This window comes from Brassica rapa, chromosome A07 (genome assembly GCF_000309985.2).
Source record: "Brassica rapa cultivar Chiifu-401-42 chromosome A07, CAAS_Brap_v3.01, whole genome shotgun sequence".
NCBI lineage: Eukaryota > Viridiplantae > Streptophyta > Magnoliopsida > Brassicales > Brassicaceae > Brassica > Brassica rapa.
The window spans coordinates 24,187,772-24,206,821 of record NC_024801.2 but is presented as its reverse complement, the minus strand read 5'-3'; the positions used below and the strand labels follow the sequence as shown (position 1 = coordinate 24,206,821).

Genomic DNA, 19,050 nt, shown 5'->3' with positions numbered 1-19,050 from the left:
TCATAACAATTATTGGTTTCATGTTCAATGTTTTGGATTTTGTACCGAATCATAGGTAATTTTTAAACAAATGCTTTTTATTTTCATGCACGGCTTGTTGGGTTTATTAAAATAAATATAAAGTTATTTTTGTGTCTTTTGACCGCTTGCTTTCACAAAAGAATATTGTTGCAGCTCAAGTCTAGTTGTAAACCCCGTACCGCTAAGACTTACTAAAAGATTCATAGCAATTATAATAATATATCGATAAGAACCAAAAAATATTTCAATATTTCACAATTTTGTTAGATCTTTTACTGTTGCTTGGAATATTTTAATTTGATATTCGAGTTATTACATTCTGTCAGCTTAGGCAACTTGTGACACTTTATTCAAATAAAAATGATTCGTACGTCTTCTTTTTTTTTTAACACAAAATGATTCGTACGTCTTGGTTAGTCAAATAATCTTATATGAGATCTTCGTGGTTGAGAAAGGTCTTTAAGTTACAATTATTTTGTTGGCAAGAAAAAAGTTACGATTATAATTTCTTTTTAGGCCTTTCCAAAAATAATTATCCAAGGAATCACGCTCTTTAAACAAGATTTGAACCAAGGAACTTGTGTAGCATATCGGATGGGTCAAAGTGTTTGTAGCGTTATAGCAGAAAATTTTGAGTCATTTCAATTGTCAAATGGTATCAAAGTGTTAAGATCAAATTTGTTCTAATATAGAACACATGATTTGGAGAAACTGTACTGGCCATATTGGCATTGTCCTTATGTATCGGTCATAGAAGTGTCTGATATAGCTTTGCTTTGGCTCATAGCAAAGGAAGAAATAAGTAAATTTTTTTAGAGCATTTCTAATTTCACTTTTTTTTTCATTATAAAATAGAATTTAGAATAAAAAAGTTTCAAAGATATTATATTTTCTATTCTATAATAGAGTAGAAAATAGATTTACTCTATAATAGTAACTTATTTTTTCTTTGTTCATCACTATATTTTTCTATCTAAAATAGAATATCACTGTAGCAATTCTCAATTTTATTATAATTTTTTTTTAGAAGAAAAAATAAAGTAAATCATATCGGAGATAGTCTTAAGCGGTAGTATTAATTAACTATGATGGATGGTCGAGCAGTGATCAGTTAACCAACCAAAGCAGCAAAGAAGAATCCTCAGTCTTTATACCGTTCAACCATATATGTCCGAAGGGTGATCATTACAGACCTCGAATATGCAATGTTCAAGATTTGACTTTCTGATAAAATACGTGTGAGTTTAGGTTTCATTTACAGTTCGATGGTTTAGATGCATGGATCTGCTGAGTTAGGGGAGGGTGAATGCAACCCTCTCCAGCCCATGAGATTAACAGTTCAATTTCAAAACATTTTTTCCTAGAAAAAAGTATTATATCTTAAACTAAAATTTATTTTTAAATTTTTTTATGTAACTAGTTCATCACTTATAATTTTATATAAAACAATTTAAACATACTAACTTTTCGTTGTAAATATACTTTTCTATTAAAAATTTGAAAAATAAATCCCTCCCATGGATGTTGATTACGTTGAAAAAAATCTTCGACCGTCAATGGAAATAGTGAAATACAATAATTTGTGCCTACCAAGTCCGAGAATTGCAGTTGCACAAAAGTTATAAATGAAATAAAAGAAGAACTGGCCAATGGCCAAAAGCAATGGCATGGATCGGCTTTTTTTTTTTGGTTTAATGGTCGTGCCATTTCGTTGTATCCATTGACGTTAGCATATAAAAAGTGTCGAACTTTAACTTAAAATTTTCTGAATCATTATTCTAATTATTGTACAAATTTTTCTTACCACTTTGTTATCAGTTAGAACAATTACTATTTCAACATTACCAGTCCACATTGTTCCTCAACTACAACATAATATATATTCTTGTTAGGAAAAGTACAATGTGTTGATAAAAAAAAACGGAAAAGTACAATGTTTACTTGAACAATCTCTCCGATGGAGTGTAAAATTTATAAAATCTGGGTTTGGTAAAAAAAAGAAGAGGAAAAGTACAATGCATTTTGCTTTTTGTTTGCTTTTTGGGACAGATATTCGTGCGCTTTGATCTTTGACCTCATAGCAACCTAGTTAAGAGATTAGCAGTAGTTTAAACTGTTAAATGCACTGAAGAAAATCGTTATCATATCATCAATTTCATACGACGGAGCGTTTGGATATGCATAATAGAACAAATGAAAATCATGTGCAACTGCAATTCTCCATAAGGACAATGCCAATAAAAGCAATGGCACGACCAAGTCCGAGAATTGCAGTTGCACAAAAGTTATAAATGAAATAAAAGAAGAACTGGGAAAAAAGTTAATTATTACTAACTTACTTAAAAAAATTACTTTTTGAACGAGTTTTGAATAAACGAAGAATACATTATAAGACAATAATTTTCAAATTTTATACTTCAACTTAAGATATCTTTTTGATTTAATTTACAAATAAATCATCTAAAATGCGGTTAAAATTGTTAGTGTTTTTGTTTTTAGAAAATGTTTAGTGGAAATGAATGTTTGAACACTGCTTCTGTTGGTTTCAAATGTATGTTTTAATTGTCAACAAAATTTGCTTTTTTAGCAATTCAGATTGTTGCTCTATATCAATACAAATAATTTATTATTTGTTTTCAAACATTAAAATGAAATTTAACAGTCTGATAATGTTACCAAAAAAAAACAGTCTGATAAATTTCACAATAACTTATCTGATCAGCAGTAACCCTCTATCACCTTTTGATTCCGAAACTGCATCCAAAACCTACCAATCAATGGTTAAATGTTTACTCGAATTTAGTTCCCTTTTACAATATACTAACAAGTTGGTGTATTTTACTAACTAGGTAAATGATTATTGACGCAACAAATTGTTTGGTTTTCCCTAACACAAATCCTTTTGTTTATAGGATTGGTGATTGAACAAGTGTAAACGTATTAACAACTACTACTAAGATCAAATATAATAAAGGAAGAGTAGATGGGCGGTCCGGTTAGCGCAGAGATCGAGGTCATTATTAGTTGGCCTTGGGACTTGCAATTTCCAAAGAGACCTAAAGAAACCTTATAATAATGGAATCTCCAGCCTACACCTTCACTTTATCGTTTCTATTTTTAATTCTTTAATTATCGACTATACTTTAACCATATGCAGCATTATTAACAGTCAATATCTTTCGTTTGTTTATTGCTGCTATGTACCTTTTTTTTTTGTAGCACTGCTGCTATGTACCTATTTTATTTTTTATTTTTTGGTCAAAGTACCTATTTTATTTTTTAAAATTACGACAATAAGAGCCACATCAGAGCTCGAAATGATTTGAGTTGATTGAGTTAATTTTACGAACTAAACTCCACCCATCACCACCACCACCACCACCACCACCACATGTGTATTACTCTTTTCCATTTAAACTTAGTGATCACAAAAAAAAAAATATAAAGCGTTGTCAACTTGATTAAACACGTATTATTTTGGACTTTTAAGCATATATGAATAATTTAGTTGGACCCACACACACACACATTTATGTGTGTGTATATATAAGGAGCAAATAAATAAGGGTTATAAAATAGTACATCTAGGATTATGTTTTCTAACACTATTAAAAGTTGTAAACCAAGATTATTACATTTTTAAAATTAAACTATACTAGAAGGATTTTAATTGTAAACACAACCTAATACTCCCTCCGTTTTTTAATATAAGTCGTTTTAGAGAACTTTTTTTGTTCCAAATTATATGTCGTTTTCGGTTTTCTATGTAACATTTATTAATAATTAATGTTTTCTGACCAATGATAATATATCTTCTATTTTTTTATTGGTTGAATTGTGGTTAGGTAAATAATTAATGATATTTTTGTTTCAAAAATATAAGAAATTAATGATTTTCTTAATCTATATGCATAGCTTTAAAACGACTTATATTAAAAAACGGAGGGAGTAGATCTTAAGTATCCTCTAAATGGCATCAGTTAAAATTAAAAGTAGGCAAAGTTTACGTTTAGATTCTGGTTTCATATTACTAAAAAAATTATTCAAAACTATCTGGTTTCAAATTTTTATTTCATTAATGCAAAAGATGTATCCAAGTAACATACTTAATTTTAATATGATTTTTATTTCATTAATTTTATATTTTGTGGTGTGGGCTCAGGTAAAGATGGTCTTATTTCATATTACTAAAAAAATTATTCAAAATTATTTAAAATTAATGAAATAAAAATCATATTAAAATTAAGTATGTTACTTGGATACATCTTTTGCATTTTGAAGTGAATGCTGATAGCAACATGTTTGGTAAAAGAAGTGCTCCGCGCATACGATTGTGACAATGTACAAACGTAAACCATTATCTATCTCTGCATAAAGGCAAAGGCTTAGGAGAATCTTGACCATCTCAAGACCGCAATCATTTAACGTATTCCTCTTATCCATCTTTCATAGAAACGCATCATCACTTTACCATGAACTTAAATATAAATAGAGGGAGTTGATGGACAACATAAATCTAGATCTACGAGCTTATAACCTTCGTACATGTTTTTGATACAAGCCATTAACCTACATAGAAATCTTTTTACATTTTTTTCTAGAATCTGAGACAACCTTGGCACGTGCTAATAGTTTTGTAATCTCGTGTGAATATCTCCACCACAACAATTCTATCCAATTCACGTTATATATCGTCGTATACTTAACATGGACACAAAGCCGTAAACAATCAAAGTAGCATGGTCTCTATACATTTTCCATCATAGTCATGTTCACTCATCATGAGCCCAATCACCATCACTCGATCGCGTCCCAACCATTTGTCCCCACATTCGCGTGCAAGTCATAACTCTACAGTCTACATGACCACATACCCAACACGTTTTAGAATGTCCAGATTTATATTACTTATAAAATCTTGACCCAACCATCCTTGGTTTTTGACTTATATTTCATTCTAATTAGAGAAACATCGACGGTTTAATACTATATGATAAAACATTCTAATTGTTTATACGTAAAACATAAGTATAAACCCAAAAGCTTACAATACTCATATTTTGGAAGTCAATGGGAATGCAATATCGTGCTTTAGACATTTTAGCACGATTTCTTATCTAATACTATATCGTTATGCATATCCTTAACACTCACCACAATAAAACACAAAGAAAACAAATGTTTAAGCAAATGCTTATTAATTTTAAAGTAACATGGAATACTCCGAGCGCATCTGTCAATTTTGTTCACTGGACACTATATCACCGAATTGTTCTAGTTTTTATTCATATTGTTACAAAATGATCATTCCTATATCACGTAACCATTCACAACTAAACTTTTGTCAAACATCATAAACTGGAACTAGAGCCTTCTACATCGTACACGAGGCTGCCATAATTTTTTTTTTAAATCAAAAATACAGAGATGCCATTCTACCATAAAGTGCTCAAATTTCAATAGTAAAAATGTACTTTTGGCAGGGAAGGGGAGGGGGGTAAATTGTATTTAATTGAACTAAAATTATACTTATTTAAATTGTAGCATTGTAGTTACAAAAATCACTAATTATAAGACAAAATCATAATCTTAAGTGCGAATATACCATGTTATCTCTACATTAAGGAACCGTCTTTTGTTGTTTACATGGATTCAGATCACCCAGTTTGGTTTACAGAGTCAGTATGAGTCTGTATTGTTGATGATAAAAAAAAAAAAAAAAATCTTTACATTAAGGAAAAATATATATGCTCAGTAACATTTTCAATTTGTTTTGTTTGAAGTTTGAAAATTTCACATTAAATTGTCTAACTATATACATATCTGAAGATGTGTTACAGACATCACGAGAGAAAAAGAGATTTTGTCATTTTATGCCTTTTTGGCTGTAAATAAACCAATAAGAAGCAGACAAACCTTAAAGTTGTTTCTGCTCAATAATTCAAACGTCCACCACAAAAGAAACCTAGGCTAACGTGCGCACAACTCCAATCCCGAGTCTTACAACTATCATGCGCGCGCTTTCTTATCGTTAGCTGACTCGTAAACGACCTGCGCATTTTAGCATTATCATTCCGGGATCTTTGAAACCCACCAAACTCGAGTACGTTGACGGACATAGCTTCCTAATCGCTTCCTTCATCTCCCCGAGTTCGCATAAAACCTCATCGGTACAGTTCTCTCTTACCAGATCCTGTTTGACTTCTCAACTCTCTGTTTTGTCTGTTCCAAGTAAACTGAACCGACCATTTGTTGTTTCTTGTTCTTTTTTTTTTGTTTTCACTTGTTGGGTTTTGATCTTTTATGGTAAAGTTTGAATCTTTTGTGGTAGTAGATTAGTAACATGTGTTAAATGGATTCTCTTTAGTCTTACTAGAATTGTACAAGTGTGATCAAGTAAAGTTACTTGTCAAGTTGACTTCTCATATGGCTTTTGTCCAAAGTGGGCACTTTTGATCTGAGAAAAGATACTGTCAATGTGTTTATGTAGTAACATTTTCAATTATGGGATTAAGTTTATCTTATTAGCTTGGATGTTCTGTAACTAGTTAGGAGTCCAACTAGTTAACTTATGATTGGTTTCATATAGAAAATTTTCTCTATGAGACTAATGCTATATCAAAGAGAGGTTCTTAACTTGTCTGAGACAAGAAAGAGTTTATAATTTTGATTTTTTATCAGGCTAAGGATGGAGGAAGTCATTCAGGAAGATGTGTATAATCACGGTGAAGAAGCCTTGTCTAGTAGGAGCGAGGAGGAGCAAGCGAGAGAAGGGATGTTTAAGATACTGACAAAGCTAGAGATAGACTCGGCTTACACTAGTGAAAAGCTGCTGAATCTGCACGTTCTTCTTATGCACCTTTTGGCTTGGGATAATGATCTTGAAGGGATGGGGACACTTGGTTCTTCTCCAGCGTCTTTTGAGAAAGCTTTGACGTTTGATCTGTTATGTGGTATATTGGAGTCTGAGTTGAAGGGCGTGGACGAGGTTTTGGATGAGCTGGAAGCACAAATCGTTGACACTTCTTATAAGCTATCTGCTTGCAAACAGGTAGACTATAGCGTTATGGAAGGCAAATTGGCTGAATCTGCTGAATCCTTGAAGCAGTCTAGGGGACAAGTCTCGGAGATCACTTTGCAATTAGCTCAGCTTCGAAGAACACTTCATTACATAAGAAATGGAACAAGTAAGCATTTCTCATAATATGGTTGCTTTAAATTTTGGTATTGCTTCTGGTGATTGGTTCTAAATTGGCTATAGGTCATAGCCGAAACGATTTTCTTAAAATTCGATTTATATGGCTCAAATCGATTTAAACCATTCTAAATCGGTTTACGTCGATCTGATTATTATTGACAAACATGTTGGCAGGTGAAAATGAAGAGTCAGCTGAGTATTCAGGAAACGGTCAAGATTTGAGGCAAAAGTATGCGCTGAGACCATCTGATTTGAGGCATAAGAATGCTCTGAGGATGCTGGAGAAGTCATTGTCAAGAGAGCTAGAGCTTGAGAAGAAGCTAATGGAGTTTCAGCAGAACGAAGAGCAGCTGAAACTCAAGCTGCACTACACAGAGGAGGTATCTTCTAGGATGGAAGAAGCATCAGAGTTTATATGGGGACGTTTTCTAGAAGCTGAAAATTCCTCAGAGGTGTTTATGGGCGTTTCAAAGGAACTTGTTGGCCGTCTTCAGATTATCCAGTTTAGTCAGAGTTGGTCAGCTCAACGTGAAGCTGAACTTAAGTCTAAGCTTGAAGATATCACTGCACAGCTCCAAGCCAAAGATCTTGAAGTAAAAAAGCTTGAGGGAACAATTCAAGAAAATCAAGAGATAGTTTCAGAAGTACTCACTTTGAGGGAACATGTGAAGTTAACTGAACAGAAACTGAAAGATGCCGAAATTGAGCTGAAGAGTGTCAATGCCTCCAAACAAGAGATTCTGGTGCATCTTGCTGAGATGGAGAATGCTAATGAGTCTGTCAAAGAAAGCCTCTTCGAGGCTGAGAGCAGAGCTGAGAATGGAGAGACTAAGATCAAAGAGCTAAATGCTGCAAATCTTGAACTTACTGAGGAACTAAGTTTCCTCAAAGATGCTGATGATAAAAAGACCAAGAAGGTGAGCTCGCTGGAGAAGCAACTCAGGGAACTAGAATTTCAGTTGCAGAACTCCAAGGTATTATCTGAAGCAAGCCAAGAACAGCAGAACATGTTGTACTCAGCAATATGGGACATGGAGACCTTGATCGAAGATCTCAAGTCTAAAGCCTCTAAAGCGGAGAGTAGAACGGAGACAGTTGAGGAGCAATGCATTGTGCTTTCTACAACCAACTCTGTACTTAACAAAGAAGTGATGTCACTGAGGCAAAGAGCCAAATCCTTGGAAGCATCGTTGGAACTAGCTAAAGAAGAAAAAGAGAAATATGCGAAAGAAATAGCTACGAGAAACAAGCTTTTGATGGATATGGTGATGCAATTATCCAGTGAAAGGGAACGTATACAAGAACAGGTGCGTTGCTCTATGTGCCTAATTATTTTTTGCTTTGTCAAGCAAAGTGGACACAAGCCAACCAACCATCACTGTCTTTTTGCAGCTATATTCTTTGGCGAAGGAAAATGAAATATTGAGAGTGAACCAATGCTCAGAGGGAAGTATATACCAAAGAAATGGAACTTATGCTGGGGACAAAGAGCTGCCTTCTAACACAGGTGGTGGAGGAATAGAGGCATTTTCTGAAAGTCTGCAGGCAGGTATTTATTCTTCACATTTTCTTGTGTAGTATGGAAAGCAAAATATAGATCATTGTCTCTATTGTACTAATGTTATGTGGTCTTTTCTCTCTATCTGAACAGGAGGATGAGAGAACAAGGAAAGAACCAGAAACTAAGGTTGAACCAGAGTTCCTTTCTGAGTCTGAAAAGAGTAGTATGAACACAGAGATCAGAAGGGCAAGCAAGTTGAGATGCATACCAGTTTTTGCAGCAGCTTTTGTGTTGTTTCTTTCATTCTTTGTTTTGGTTTTTGTTAAAGGAAAAATAATTTCAGTTTGAAAAATCTGCTTGTCTCTCTTGGAAATAATAGCATTGGTCATTTGTATATTGTGTTGTAAATACTCAATCTTGTATTTATTTTCAAGCAGTGTATCTCAGCTATTGTTTTTATTTAACTCTACAAAAACAAAATTATCCAACATTTTTTTTCAACAGTATCCAACTATAAAGTGATTTCCTAAAATTTAAGGTAGACTAGTATGTAATCAAAATAGTATCTGACTTGATTAGGTAAAACTTTTAAACAAATATTTGTTGCAGTTTAACTTTCTTCTACAAAATAAGACAGTAAGACTTCTCTATTCACTCACACAATCAACAACATAAAGAGGAGAAGATTTTGAGATTACAATTAGCAATGGAGAAAACGTCTCTCAAACTTGTCTTCCTGTTCTCCCTCACAATCATAGTCTTTTGTATGCTTCTTCTTCTATATACTAAGACATGTTCATCTTTGTTATCTAATTTTTGCTTTGGTTTTGTAACATGTAATTAAAGTTTGTGGTGTTGTATTTGTGAAGGTTCGTCTTTAAGTGATGCAAGAGAGATGGCGAAGGAAGAAGTGAATTGCATCGATGGTAAATGTCCTGATGGAAAGAAGAACTGTAACTGCTTGCCGGTAGCACCTGTAATGAACTCTTACAAGATTAATGCGACTTGCCATAGAGATATTGAATGCATCAAGTTCTGTCCTAAAGGCTGCAAGATTGTTAACTGTAAATTTGGTAACTGTTTCTGTGAATGTTAAGAGATAGAAAACCACATTATTTTCTGCTTTTGAGATAGAGAGGAACAGGAGATATATGCAAGTACACATGTAATAATGTCTTGAAGTCAATTTATGATTCTTCTTGAAAACAATTTTCTACCGCTAGTACTAAATACAACTTGGATTTGAAATAGTTGAGTACTGAAGGCCTGAAATAAGTTTCAAATATGGCCCCATGTTCCAAATATTTTTTTCCATGCGAAAACAATTTTTCTCTTTTTATTTTGGTTTTCTTCATAAATTGGTTGAAATTTTGGAAAAGTAGTATGAAATCCATTTAGTTACGCCATCAAGTATGGAGCTCGAAGTCGTATAGAATGGATCCATTTGCATACCTTCGAACTTTGGATCAGATTCTTAGCAAGAATGCGTTTTGTAAATGTGGATCCTAAAACTACACTAAATATACGAGGGTGTTTGTATGTTAAAAATTAAGGAAGAAAGATTTTATGACACAATTTTCTTAGAACAACAATGCTGTAATCATGTTTAAAAGCAAAGAACTAAGAGAGATATCAATGTGAAAGACAGCTCGATATCAAGTCGATGTATGTGCGTATGAATGTTCATCTTCCTCCTCCCGATCCTCCTTATTTCTGTTGCATGCTGTTTCTGATATCTCGTCCTCCACTTACTCGCTTGATTTCTCATAATCTCATTTCTTCGAGACCGACTCAGTCAACTATCAAACTTGAATTCTAACTCTCGTACTCGGCCCATCTGCGTGTTCCCAGGCCCAGATGTATAAGCCACGACTTCTACATGAGGAAGATGAAGTGATATGGAAAAACTTTGAGAAGAAAGTTCTAATTTCTAAATGATGTAGAAAAGGATTGAAAGATGAGAAGATGTGACCTGGAAGGCTAGAACTATGGCAGGAGAAGAAAAATAAAAAAAACAATTGAGGTAATTTAGAAACATGAAAGAAGATCATTTAATGATAGATAAAAGACCAGTTGAACCCAATCAGTTTCTTCTCTGCGTTATTAACCCCAACTTGCACCACGATGCACGTCTTTTCCACAGTTTCGACGAAACGGTGAACTATTCTTCCCCGCGTTATTGTCCCCAACTCCCAGCACGATCCACCTCTTTTTCACAGTTTCAAGCGTAGCTGCCTATTGATTATATATATATATAGTGTGTGTGTTTTGCTAAGTTTATAACTGCAACAATCCAGTGTCTTGAGCAAGATTCTCTTATCCAAGTTCAGATAATTTTTTTTTTCAAACCTATCTCATTTTGGTATGCGTAATCTCTTTTTTTTTTTTATCAACATGCGTAATCTCTTTGAAGTATTACGATTAGTAGATTATAAATGTGCCCCGCGCGGGATTTTTTTTTTTTTAATTTTATAAAAAGTTTGAATTGGAAAACATATAATTCGAAAAAAATAATTTGTTTTTCATAATTTTTATTTATTTAACCATTATTTATATTTATGTTTCTATAAAACAAGAGTATAAAAGTATTTTATCTCTTTAATGAATAAAAAAATTTGTGAAATGTCTTTTTAATAAAAGTAAACATGAATAATTATACAAAAAAAAAGGTAGAAGTGAAATTTTCCCTTTAAACATTCGCATAGGCCATAATTTTGTAACTAAATTAATTTAGATCTGTTTCAGAAATGATACTAGACGTGATGTTTGGAACTTTTAGTTAGATAATGCACTAGTGGTGAACAATTTATAACTGATTTGAATCCAAGTTTAACACTTTTAAATATATATAAATAATGTATATATAGCTTTTATTTGCACTAACTGAAGAAAAATTCTTTCATTTCTTTATTTATTTTAAAAAACTTAAACGAGTTCAATATTTTTCATATTAATAGTTTTCAACAAAAAGACTTATTGATTGGAGATATTATACGGAAAATGATTTATAGCTATACGAACAATATGCCACTACATGACCAAAAATCATTTAGTAAAATCTATATGAACTATATGAATCACATGATAATATTTTAAATTATGATGTGTTATGTTGCTAACGCAATTAACATAATTTGACAGGCATTAAAGAGTATTAGATTTGTAACCCGGTAATTCATGATGATGATGCTTAATATATTTTAAAATATTATCTGATATTCGTTAATATATAACATTGCATTTTGAAATTTTGATATATGTGTGTTCATTTTGTTTTTGATCATTTAAATATGTGTTATGATCTGCTTTTCAAAGAAAAATTTATTTGGTGATGCCAAATTCTAAAACCAACACATTTTTTCGCTATCAAAATTATATTGATTGTGTTAGCAACATAACACATATATTAGTCCAGAGATGTTGTCATGTGATCTATATAGTTAGTGTAGTTTTCTATATATGATGTTTGTCTAGATGTTTCGTGTAATTCACAATCATTTTTTTTCATATTATACCTATTGTTTTTTATGTTTACAACAAAAGAATCAGTAGTAATTAACTTATTTGTTCTTTATAATATGTTTATAACAGTGAGCAAAAATAAACTAGTTCTATAAAAACAGTGAACAAAAATAAATAATTTTGTATTTGCTTAGGAAATCTAAGAATGATAATAACAGTTTTGTGAATACATTGCCTTAATTTTCTTGATTTTTGTTTTTTGTTTTGTTTCTAGATTAGCTTCAGTATCAAGTCAATGGGGGCTGTTGGATTAGTCTCTCAACTACTGCTGAAATATTCAAGCTCCGATAAGGATGAAACCAACGAACAAAGCATGTGTTTGTACACATCCGCTTGTGAAGAAATCCAGAGCTCAAATCATTTGGTTCTTCGCTTGACCGAAAGTTTAGCGAATTGAAGACCTCGCTCGCTCTTACAGGAGGCAAGACTGAAAACTATCCCATAAAGGCAGTCAAATCGGTGTGCGGGTTTCTAGTTGAAATGAACCAAAAGATGGGCGAGAGCATTATCGCCAGCGAAGATGCATTTAAGAACGAAGAGCTAAGGTCTTTGGTTGATCTCTATTATGAGAGTTCCACGAAGACTTTAGATCTATTTAATACAGTGGGGAACTCCGCCAATAAAGCAAAGTTAAGCATTGTGATCCTCCGAACGGCGATCCAACAGTTTGAAAAGGAGTCGAAGGACACAGATCTTGGAGGAAACAAGAAGAAGTACGAGGGTACGTTGGAGGAGCTGAACAAGGTTAAAGCTATGGGAGATCCTTTTGGTGACGAGTATAAGAATCAGATGAAGTCTGTACGCGAGGAGCAGCTTATTCTTTTAGAGAAGTTCCATGAGCTGGCGGTGAAGCTTGATAGTAAAAAGAAGATATTAAAGAGAAAGAGGAGATGGGTAACTATTGTTTACGCTACTGCGGCTATGTCTTTTTTGGCCGTAGAGATTTGTCTATTCATAGTCATACCTCCGTTGGGGTTGTATACTGCGTTTGGGGTTGCGACTGGGTTGAACTACGTGATTGGAACTGTAGGAGTATTGGTCCATAAGGTGTTGAAGAACCGTGAGAAGGATTTGGATAGACAGAAAGAGGTGGTCAATAAAATGAAGGACAACACGAATGTCAACATCCAAGCGACAAATACGATACATAGCCTAGTCGAGAAGCTTATTATAAGTCTCTCATTGATTTTGGGGTCAGTGGAGCGTGCTGTGGTGAAAAAAGAAGAGGAGGCCGTCAAACCTGTGATGGACCTAATTCGTGACGAAGTGGATACGTTTGCTACGGCAATCAAGGAAGTTGGTGAAGCTGTGGCTACGTGTAGCACATGTGTGGCTTCGGGGAAACTGCAAGTTCTGGAACACATAACCAATTCAATGTCATCGAAAGGGAAGAAACTACACGTTTTGGAACGCATAACCAATAAAATGTCATCCAAAGGGAAGAAGAAGTAAACTATCACATGCCTATAAAGCCTTTGGAACCCCACGGTTATAAAAAAAAAAAAAAAAAAAACTATCCAATGTATTTATACTTTTATATTAATGTTTGAAGTGCGCTAAACTCTTGTTTTATGTGTGAATCTTGGGCTTTACGTCTTATTGTCCTTTCAGTTTGTCATGTCGGCCATATCCATCATATACGATAGGATCGGTTTATGTACGTTTAAATATATTAATATTTTATTATATATATATATATATATATATATATATATATTTGTTTTTTTAAAATAAAATTCCAAATTTATTGATCAGAAGTAGGAATAGCCATATACAATGTCGAGTATAACGTATGTACCTTTTTTATGAGAGGATTGAAGCTTTCACGGTACCAAACCAAAACTCTGGTGCTGATATAGCTCTATGGAAGCATGATCATGATGATTTCAAGCCGACTTTCTTAGCCGGGCCTGGGTACCTGCGACTCAGGTGGCTTCAAAATAGTTAATTTAGATAATGAAATATATTAATATAATAAAGTAAAAATAAAGAAATCTTAATCTTGTTAATTATGTATATTTTCAATTGGTAAAATAAAAAGATTGTTTTTTAAAAAATGTACATTAAATATAAAAAAGTTCGATAGTTAAAACAAAGTTAATTTTTATAATGGTCAATTATAAAAATAACCTTAGTGAATAATAAATTATATGCCATTACCAGAAGAAAAAAACACACAAAAGAATTATACAAACGTTTGTTTGTTAAATGAAAAAACTGTTAGATGATGGACTTCAATTTAGAAATGGATAACTAAAAAAAAAATCGTTGGGCCAAACCTCTACTTATATTCATATTTATTTTTGTTGTGTCAATTCATAAAAATGTATACGGAAATAAAGCTATAAAGTATTATATAGCTAAGTGAATAAAATTTACATACATTTAATCAATTAAAAATCTTAATTTTATGTTATAACTGAAATTATATAAAACTGGATGAGATATTTTGATACATTTTTAATTATAAAATTTTTTTGATGTCAATTTATTTCATTTTATTGATATAAAATAGTTAATTTACTATGAAAGTTTATTTATATTTAAATGAATGCAATTTTTATGATAATTTCAATAAAATAATCCATTATTTCTATTGGTTTGATATAAATTGAAATTATTTTGTAGTATCTAAACCTACAAAATAAGTTATATTTATTTTCATTTTTTTCATAAATTATTTGATAAAAATCAAATAATTTGAAAGAAAATTGAAATGTTACTAAAATGTGAGACCTAATGTTTTGTAATTTTTGGGCACAAATTAGTTATTGTGTTGTTTGGAAATAAAAATAGTAATATAATATTGTGTCGGTAATTTCTCTGAAAATTTTGAGTAAACAGTTTTTTAAGGAATTCCATCACGAATTCCATCACAGTTTTTTTTGTAGGTAAAGAAAGAATGGAAAACTTTGAGAAGAAGGCCTTCAGTTACATGGAAAGAGACAATGATTAAACGGAAGTGCTAGGAAATATTAAATGATGTGGGAAACCTTTTTTAGTTAATTTTAAGGTATTTTGTATTTATGGAAATGTCTAGACTAATCTTCAAAGAGTGTTTCGGTACATAAATATACTCTCTTTCCAAATATTAAACGAGGCCCAAAACATAATTTTATATACACGTAGCCACATGAATTTAGTGTTGTGAAGTTACTTCGAACCAAATTGCTTGACAACCCAATGTCGCCTACCAATAGACAACCACATGTGGTTTGTGGGAAAGATTTTAAGAAAAATAATTTAGATGAAACGTGAAAAATGTTTGAAATGTAAAAATACTTGTGAAATGAATATGAGAAAAAAAAATATGGTAATTTAAAAATAGGAAAGATAAAAAGGAGGTCAATTAAATTATATTTTGTAATAATTGCTATAAAATTGAATTAATTTTAGTGTTATATATTGAATTATAATTTCATATATACTTTAGATTTGATTTGAATGTATTTTATGTAAAGAGAAGATGGAAAACATGAGAGTAATGTCTGCAATTACGTGGAAAAACTTTGAGAAGAAAGTTTTAAATGATGTAGAAAAGAATTGAAAGATGAGAAGATGTCACCTGGAAGGCTGGAACTATGGCAGGAGAAGATAAATCAAAAATCAATTGATGTAATTTAGAAACATGAAAAGTAATCATTTAATGATAGATAAAAGACCAGTTGAACCATGTTGTCAAAAAAAAAAAGACCAGTTGAACCTAATAATTTTCTTCCCCGCGTTATTGTCCCAATCCCAGCACGATCCACGTCTTTTCCACAGTTTCGAGGGTGAACTTTTCTACTCCGCGTTATTCCCCAACTCCCAGCACGATCGACGTCTTTTCCACAGTTTCACGGGTGGCTGGCTACTGATTTTATATATGTGTGTGTTTTGCTAAGTTAATAACTGCAAGTCTGCAACAATCCAGTACCTATAGATACTTGTACATCAGAGTAATCTCGACATTCTCTTGTCTTCACTAAGATTCTTATCCAAGTTCAGGTAACTTTCTTTTTTTCAAGCCTATCTCATCTTGATTTGAGTAATCTCTTTGCTTTTAAGTATTACGGGATAAAAAAAATTTGGAACAACTCAAAAAAATTAAAAAATGTTGGGACTTATAGTTAAACATTTTAAACATTCGGCTAGGGCATCATTTTGGGACTTTTTTTAAACATTTGCCTAGGACATAATTTTGTAGACGTGATGTTTGGGACTTTATAGTTAGATAGTGCCCTAATGGAGAACATTCTATAACTGATTTGAATCCAAGTTTAACACTTTTAAATATATAGAATATATATGATGCCAAAAATATATAATATATACAGTGAAACCTCTATAAATTAATAATGTTGGGACTACGCCAAAACTATAATTTTTTATTAATTTATAGAGATATTAATTTATCGATATACTAATTGAATCAAAAACTCAATTTGAGACTATAAAATTATATTATTTTATAGAGATTTTTAGTGTATATTAATTTATAGAAGTTATACTGTATATAGCTTTTATTTGCAATAACTTGTAGAAATATTTTTTCATTTCTTTATTTATTTTGAGAAACATAGACTAGTAAGATATTTTTCATATTAATAGTTTTCAACAAAAGAGAAATAGGCTTCATTTGGTGTCCGTTTAATTGAACAGAAAAATAAATAAAATAATAAACAAAAATTCAGTTGAGGAAATAAAAAATAGAAATATAAGAATTTATGTTTAATTTCTTCCCCTTTAATTTCTTCCCCATCGAAATTGGAAGAGAAATTTTCTCTTCATAAAATTTTTCATCCTTGAGGAAATGAGAGGAATAGAGTGAGACCCATGTTTCTGTAATTTGACAAAAAATTCAACATGATTGATATCAAAATTAAAGAATAAGAATTTCACCATTATTTTGTTTATAAAATGTGGTCACTAATTGAAACTTTATTGATTAGAGATATTATACGGAAAAAATGATTAATACATGTATGAACAATATGTCACCACATGAACACATATCTGGACAAAAATAATTTAATAAAAACTATAGAAACTATATGAATCACATTGTGACATCCCTAAACTATTATATGATGTTGCTAAGACAAGTAACATAATTTGATAGCCGTTAAAGTGTATTAGATTTGTAGCCCGGTAATTCATGATGATGACTCTTAACATATTTTAACATATTATCTATTTAATGTATAACATTGCATTTTGAATGTTTGATATATGTGTATTCATTTTGTTTTTGATCATTTGAATATGCGTTATGATGATCTGTTTCTCATAAAAAAAAATTATTTGTGATGCCAAATTCTAAAGCCAACAGACTTTTTGATATCAAAATTATAATTATGGTGTTATATAGTTTAGTGTAGTTTTCAATATATTATGTTTGTTTAGATGTTTGATCATGTAGTTGTGTATTGTTCCAGATTAGCTCGAGTATAAAGTAAATGGCGGCTGTTGGATTAGTCTCTCTACTACTGTCGAAATACTCAAGTTCCGATAAGGATGGAACCAACGAACCAAACCTGATTTCTTACACAACCGCTTGTGAAGAAGATCCAGAGCTCAAATCCTTTGGTTCTTCGCTTGACCAACGATTTAGCAAATTGAATGGCTCCCTCACTACTGAATTTTTTTCCCTAAACGCAGTCAAGTCGGTGTGCGGGTTTCTAGTTGAAATGAACCAAAATTTGGCGGAGAGCATTATCGCCAACGTAGATTTATTGAAGAACGAAGAACTAAGGTCTTTGGTCGATCTCTATTATGAGAGTTCCACTAGTACTTTAGATCTATTTAATACAGTGGGGAACTGCACCAATAAAGCAAAATTAAGCATTCTGATCATTCGAATCGCGATCCAACAGTTTAAAAAAGAGTCCATGGACACAGAGATTGGAGGAAACAAGAAGAAGTACGCCGAAACGTTAGAGGAGCTGAATAACGTCAAAGCTAGGGGAGATCCTTTTGGTGACGAGTTCAAGGATCAGTTGAAGTCTGTACGCGCTGAGCACCTTAAGCTTTTAGAGAAGGTCCATGAGCTGGTGATGAAGCTTGAGAAACAACAGGGTAAATTAAAGAGAAGGAGGAGATTGATGACTATTTTTTTCTCTACCATGGTTTTTTCTTTTTTGGCCGTAGAGATGTGTTCAAACATAGTAGCCGTACCTTCATTGGCGCAAGGTACTGCGTTTGGGTTGAACCTCCTGATGGCACCTTTAGGACTATATCTCAACGAGATGATGAAGAACCGTGAGAAGAATTTGTATAGACAGAAAGAGGTGGCCAATATTATGGAGAAAAATACTAATGTCAACATCCAATGGACAAAAACGATAAATAGCCTAGTCGGGAAGCTTACTACGAGTCTCTCATTGATTTTGGGGTCTATGGAGCTTGCTGTTGTGAAAAGAGAAGAGGAGGCCGCAAAACCTCTGGTGGAAGCAATCCTTAAGGAAGTGGATGCGTTTGCTAGTACAATTCAGGAATTTGGTGAAGCTGTGGGTAAGTGTATCTCATGTGTCGCTTCTGGGAAACTACAAGTTCTGGAACACATAACCAAATCAATGTCATCGTAAGGGAATAAGAAGTAAACTATCCAACGTATTTATACTTTTATATTAATGTTCGAAGTGTGCGAAACTTGTGTTCTCTTTCCTTTATCAGCAACGAATGAATTGGTGACCAAAGAAAAAACAAATCTATCGAATCCTATATAAATCTGGCAAAAATAAGTGGGTAGTTATCAATTAGTGATTTAAAATCAATTACTAATATATTGTAACCTATCAAATCTTATAATTTTAAGATAGTTTCATTT

General features: G+C 32.3%; 4 protein-coding genes across 6 annotated transcripts; all 4 read left to right on the top strand.

The window, feature by feature from the left end:
• The first annotated feature begins 5,851 nt into the window (after positions 1-5,851).
• Positions 5,852-9,210, top strand: LOC103831301 (WPP domain-interacting tail-anchored protein 2). 3 transcript variants are annotated; one of them, XM_009107192.3, is made up of 5 exons: positions 5,852-6,252; positions 6,703-7,208; positions 7,394-8,526; positions 8,612-8,764; positions 8,871-9,210. In XM_009107192.3, exons 2-5 carry the CDS (start codon positions 6,710-6,712, stop codon positions 9,066-9,068), a joined length of 1,983 nt encoding a protein of 660 aa, XP_009105440.2. In that variant the 5' UTR covers positions 5,852-6,252; positions 6,703-6,709; the 3' UTR covers positions 9,069-9,210. The 3 variants fall into 3 exon arrangements, with proteins under 3 accessions (XP_009105440.2, XP_009105439.2, XP_009105441.2); XM_009107191.3 differs by having other exon boundaries at positions 5,861-6,191; XM_009107193.3 differs by having other exon boundaries at positions 5,884-6,191; positions 8,612-8,768; positions 8,871-9,170.
• A 189-nt stretch (positions 9,211-9,399) lies between these two features.
• On the top strand, positions 9,400-13,906 carry LOC108869024 (putative defensin-like protein 263). Its single transcript, XM_018652949.2, has 2 exons — positions 9,400-9,484; positions 9,590-13,906. The coding sequence occupies exons 1-2, from the start codon at positions 9,427-9,429 to the stop codon at positions 9,814-9,816; spliced, it is 285 nt and encodes a 94-aa protein (XP_018508465.1). The 5' UTR covers positions 9,400-9,426; the 3' UTR covers positions 9,817-13,906.
• Positions 12,735-13,694, top strand: LOC103831503 (UPF0496 protein At5g66670-like). The gene has a single exon (XM_009107383.1). It carries the CDS (start codon positions 12,735-12,737, stop codon positions 13,692-13,694), a length of 960 nt encoding a protein of 319 aa, XP_009105631.1.
• Positions 13,907-15,780: 1,874 nt separating the features above from the next.
• LOC103831300 (UPF0496 protein At5g66660) lies at positions 15,781-18,864 on the top strand. The gene is made up of 2 exons (XM_009107190.3): positions 15,781-16,229; positions 17,660-18,864. The coding sequence occupies exon 2, from the start codon at positions 17,681-17,683 to the stop codon at positions 18,806-18,808; it is 1,128 nt and encodes a 375-aa protein (XP_009105438.1). The 5' UTR covers positions 15,781-16,229; positions 17,660-17,680; the 3' UTR covers positions 18,809-18,864.
• Positions 18,865-19,050: the final 186 nt, after the last annotated feature.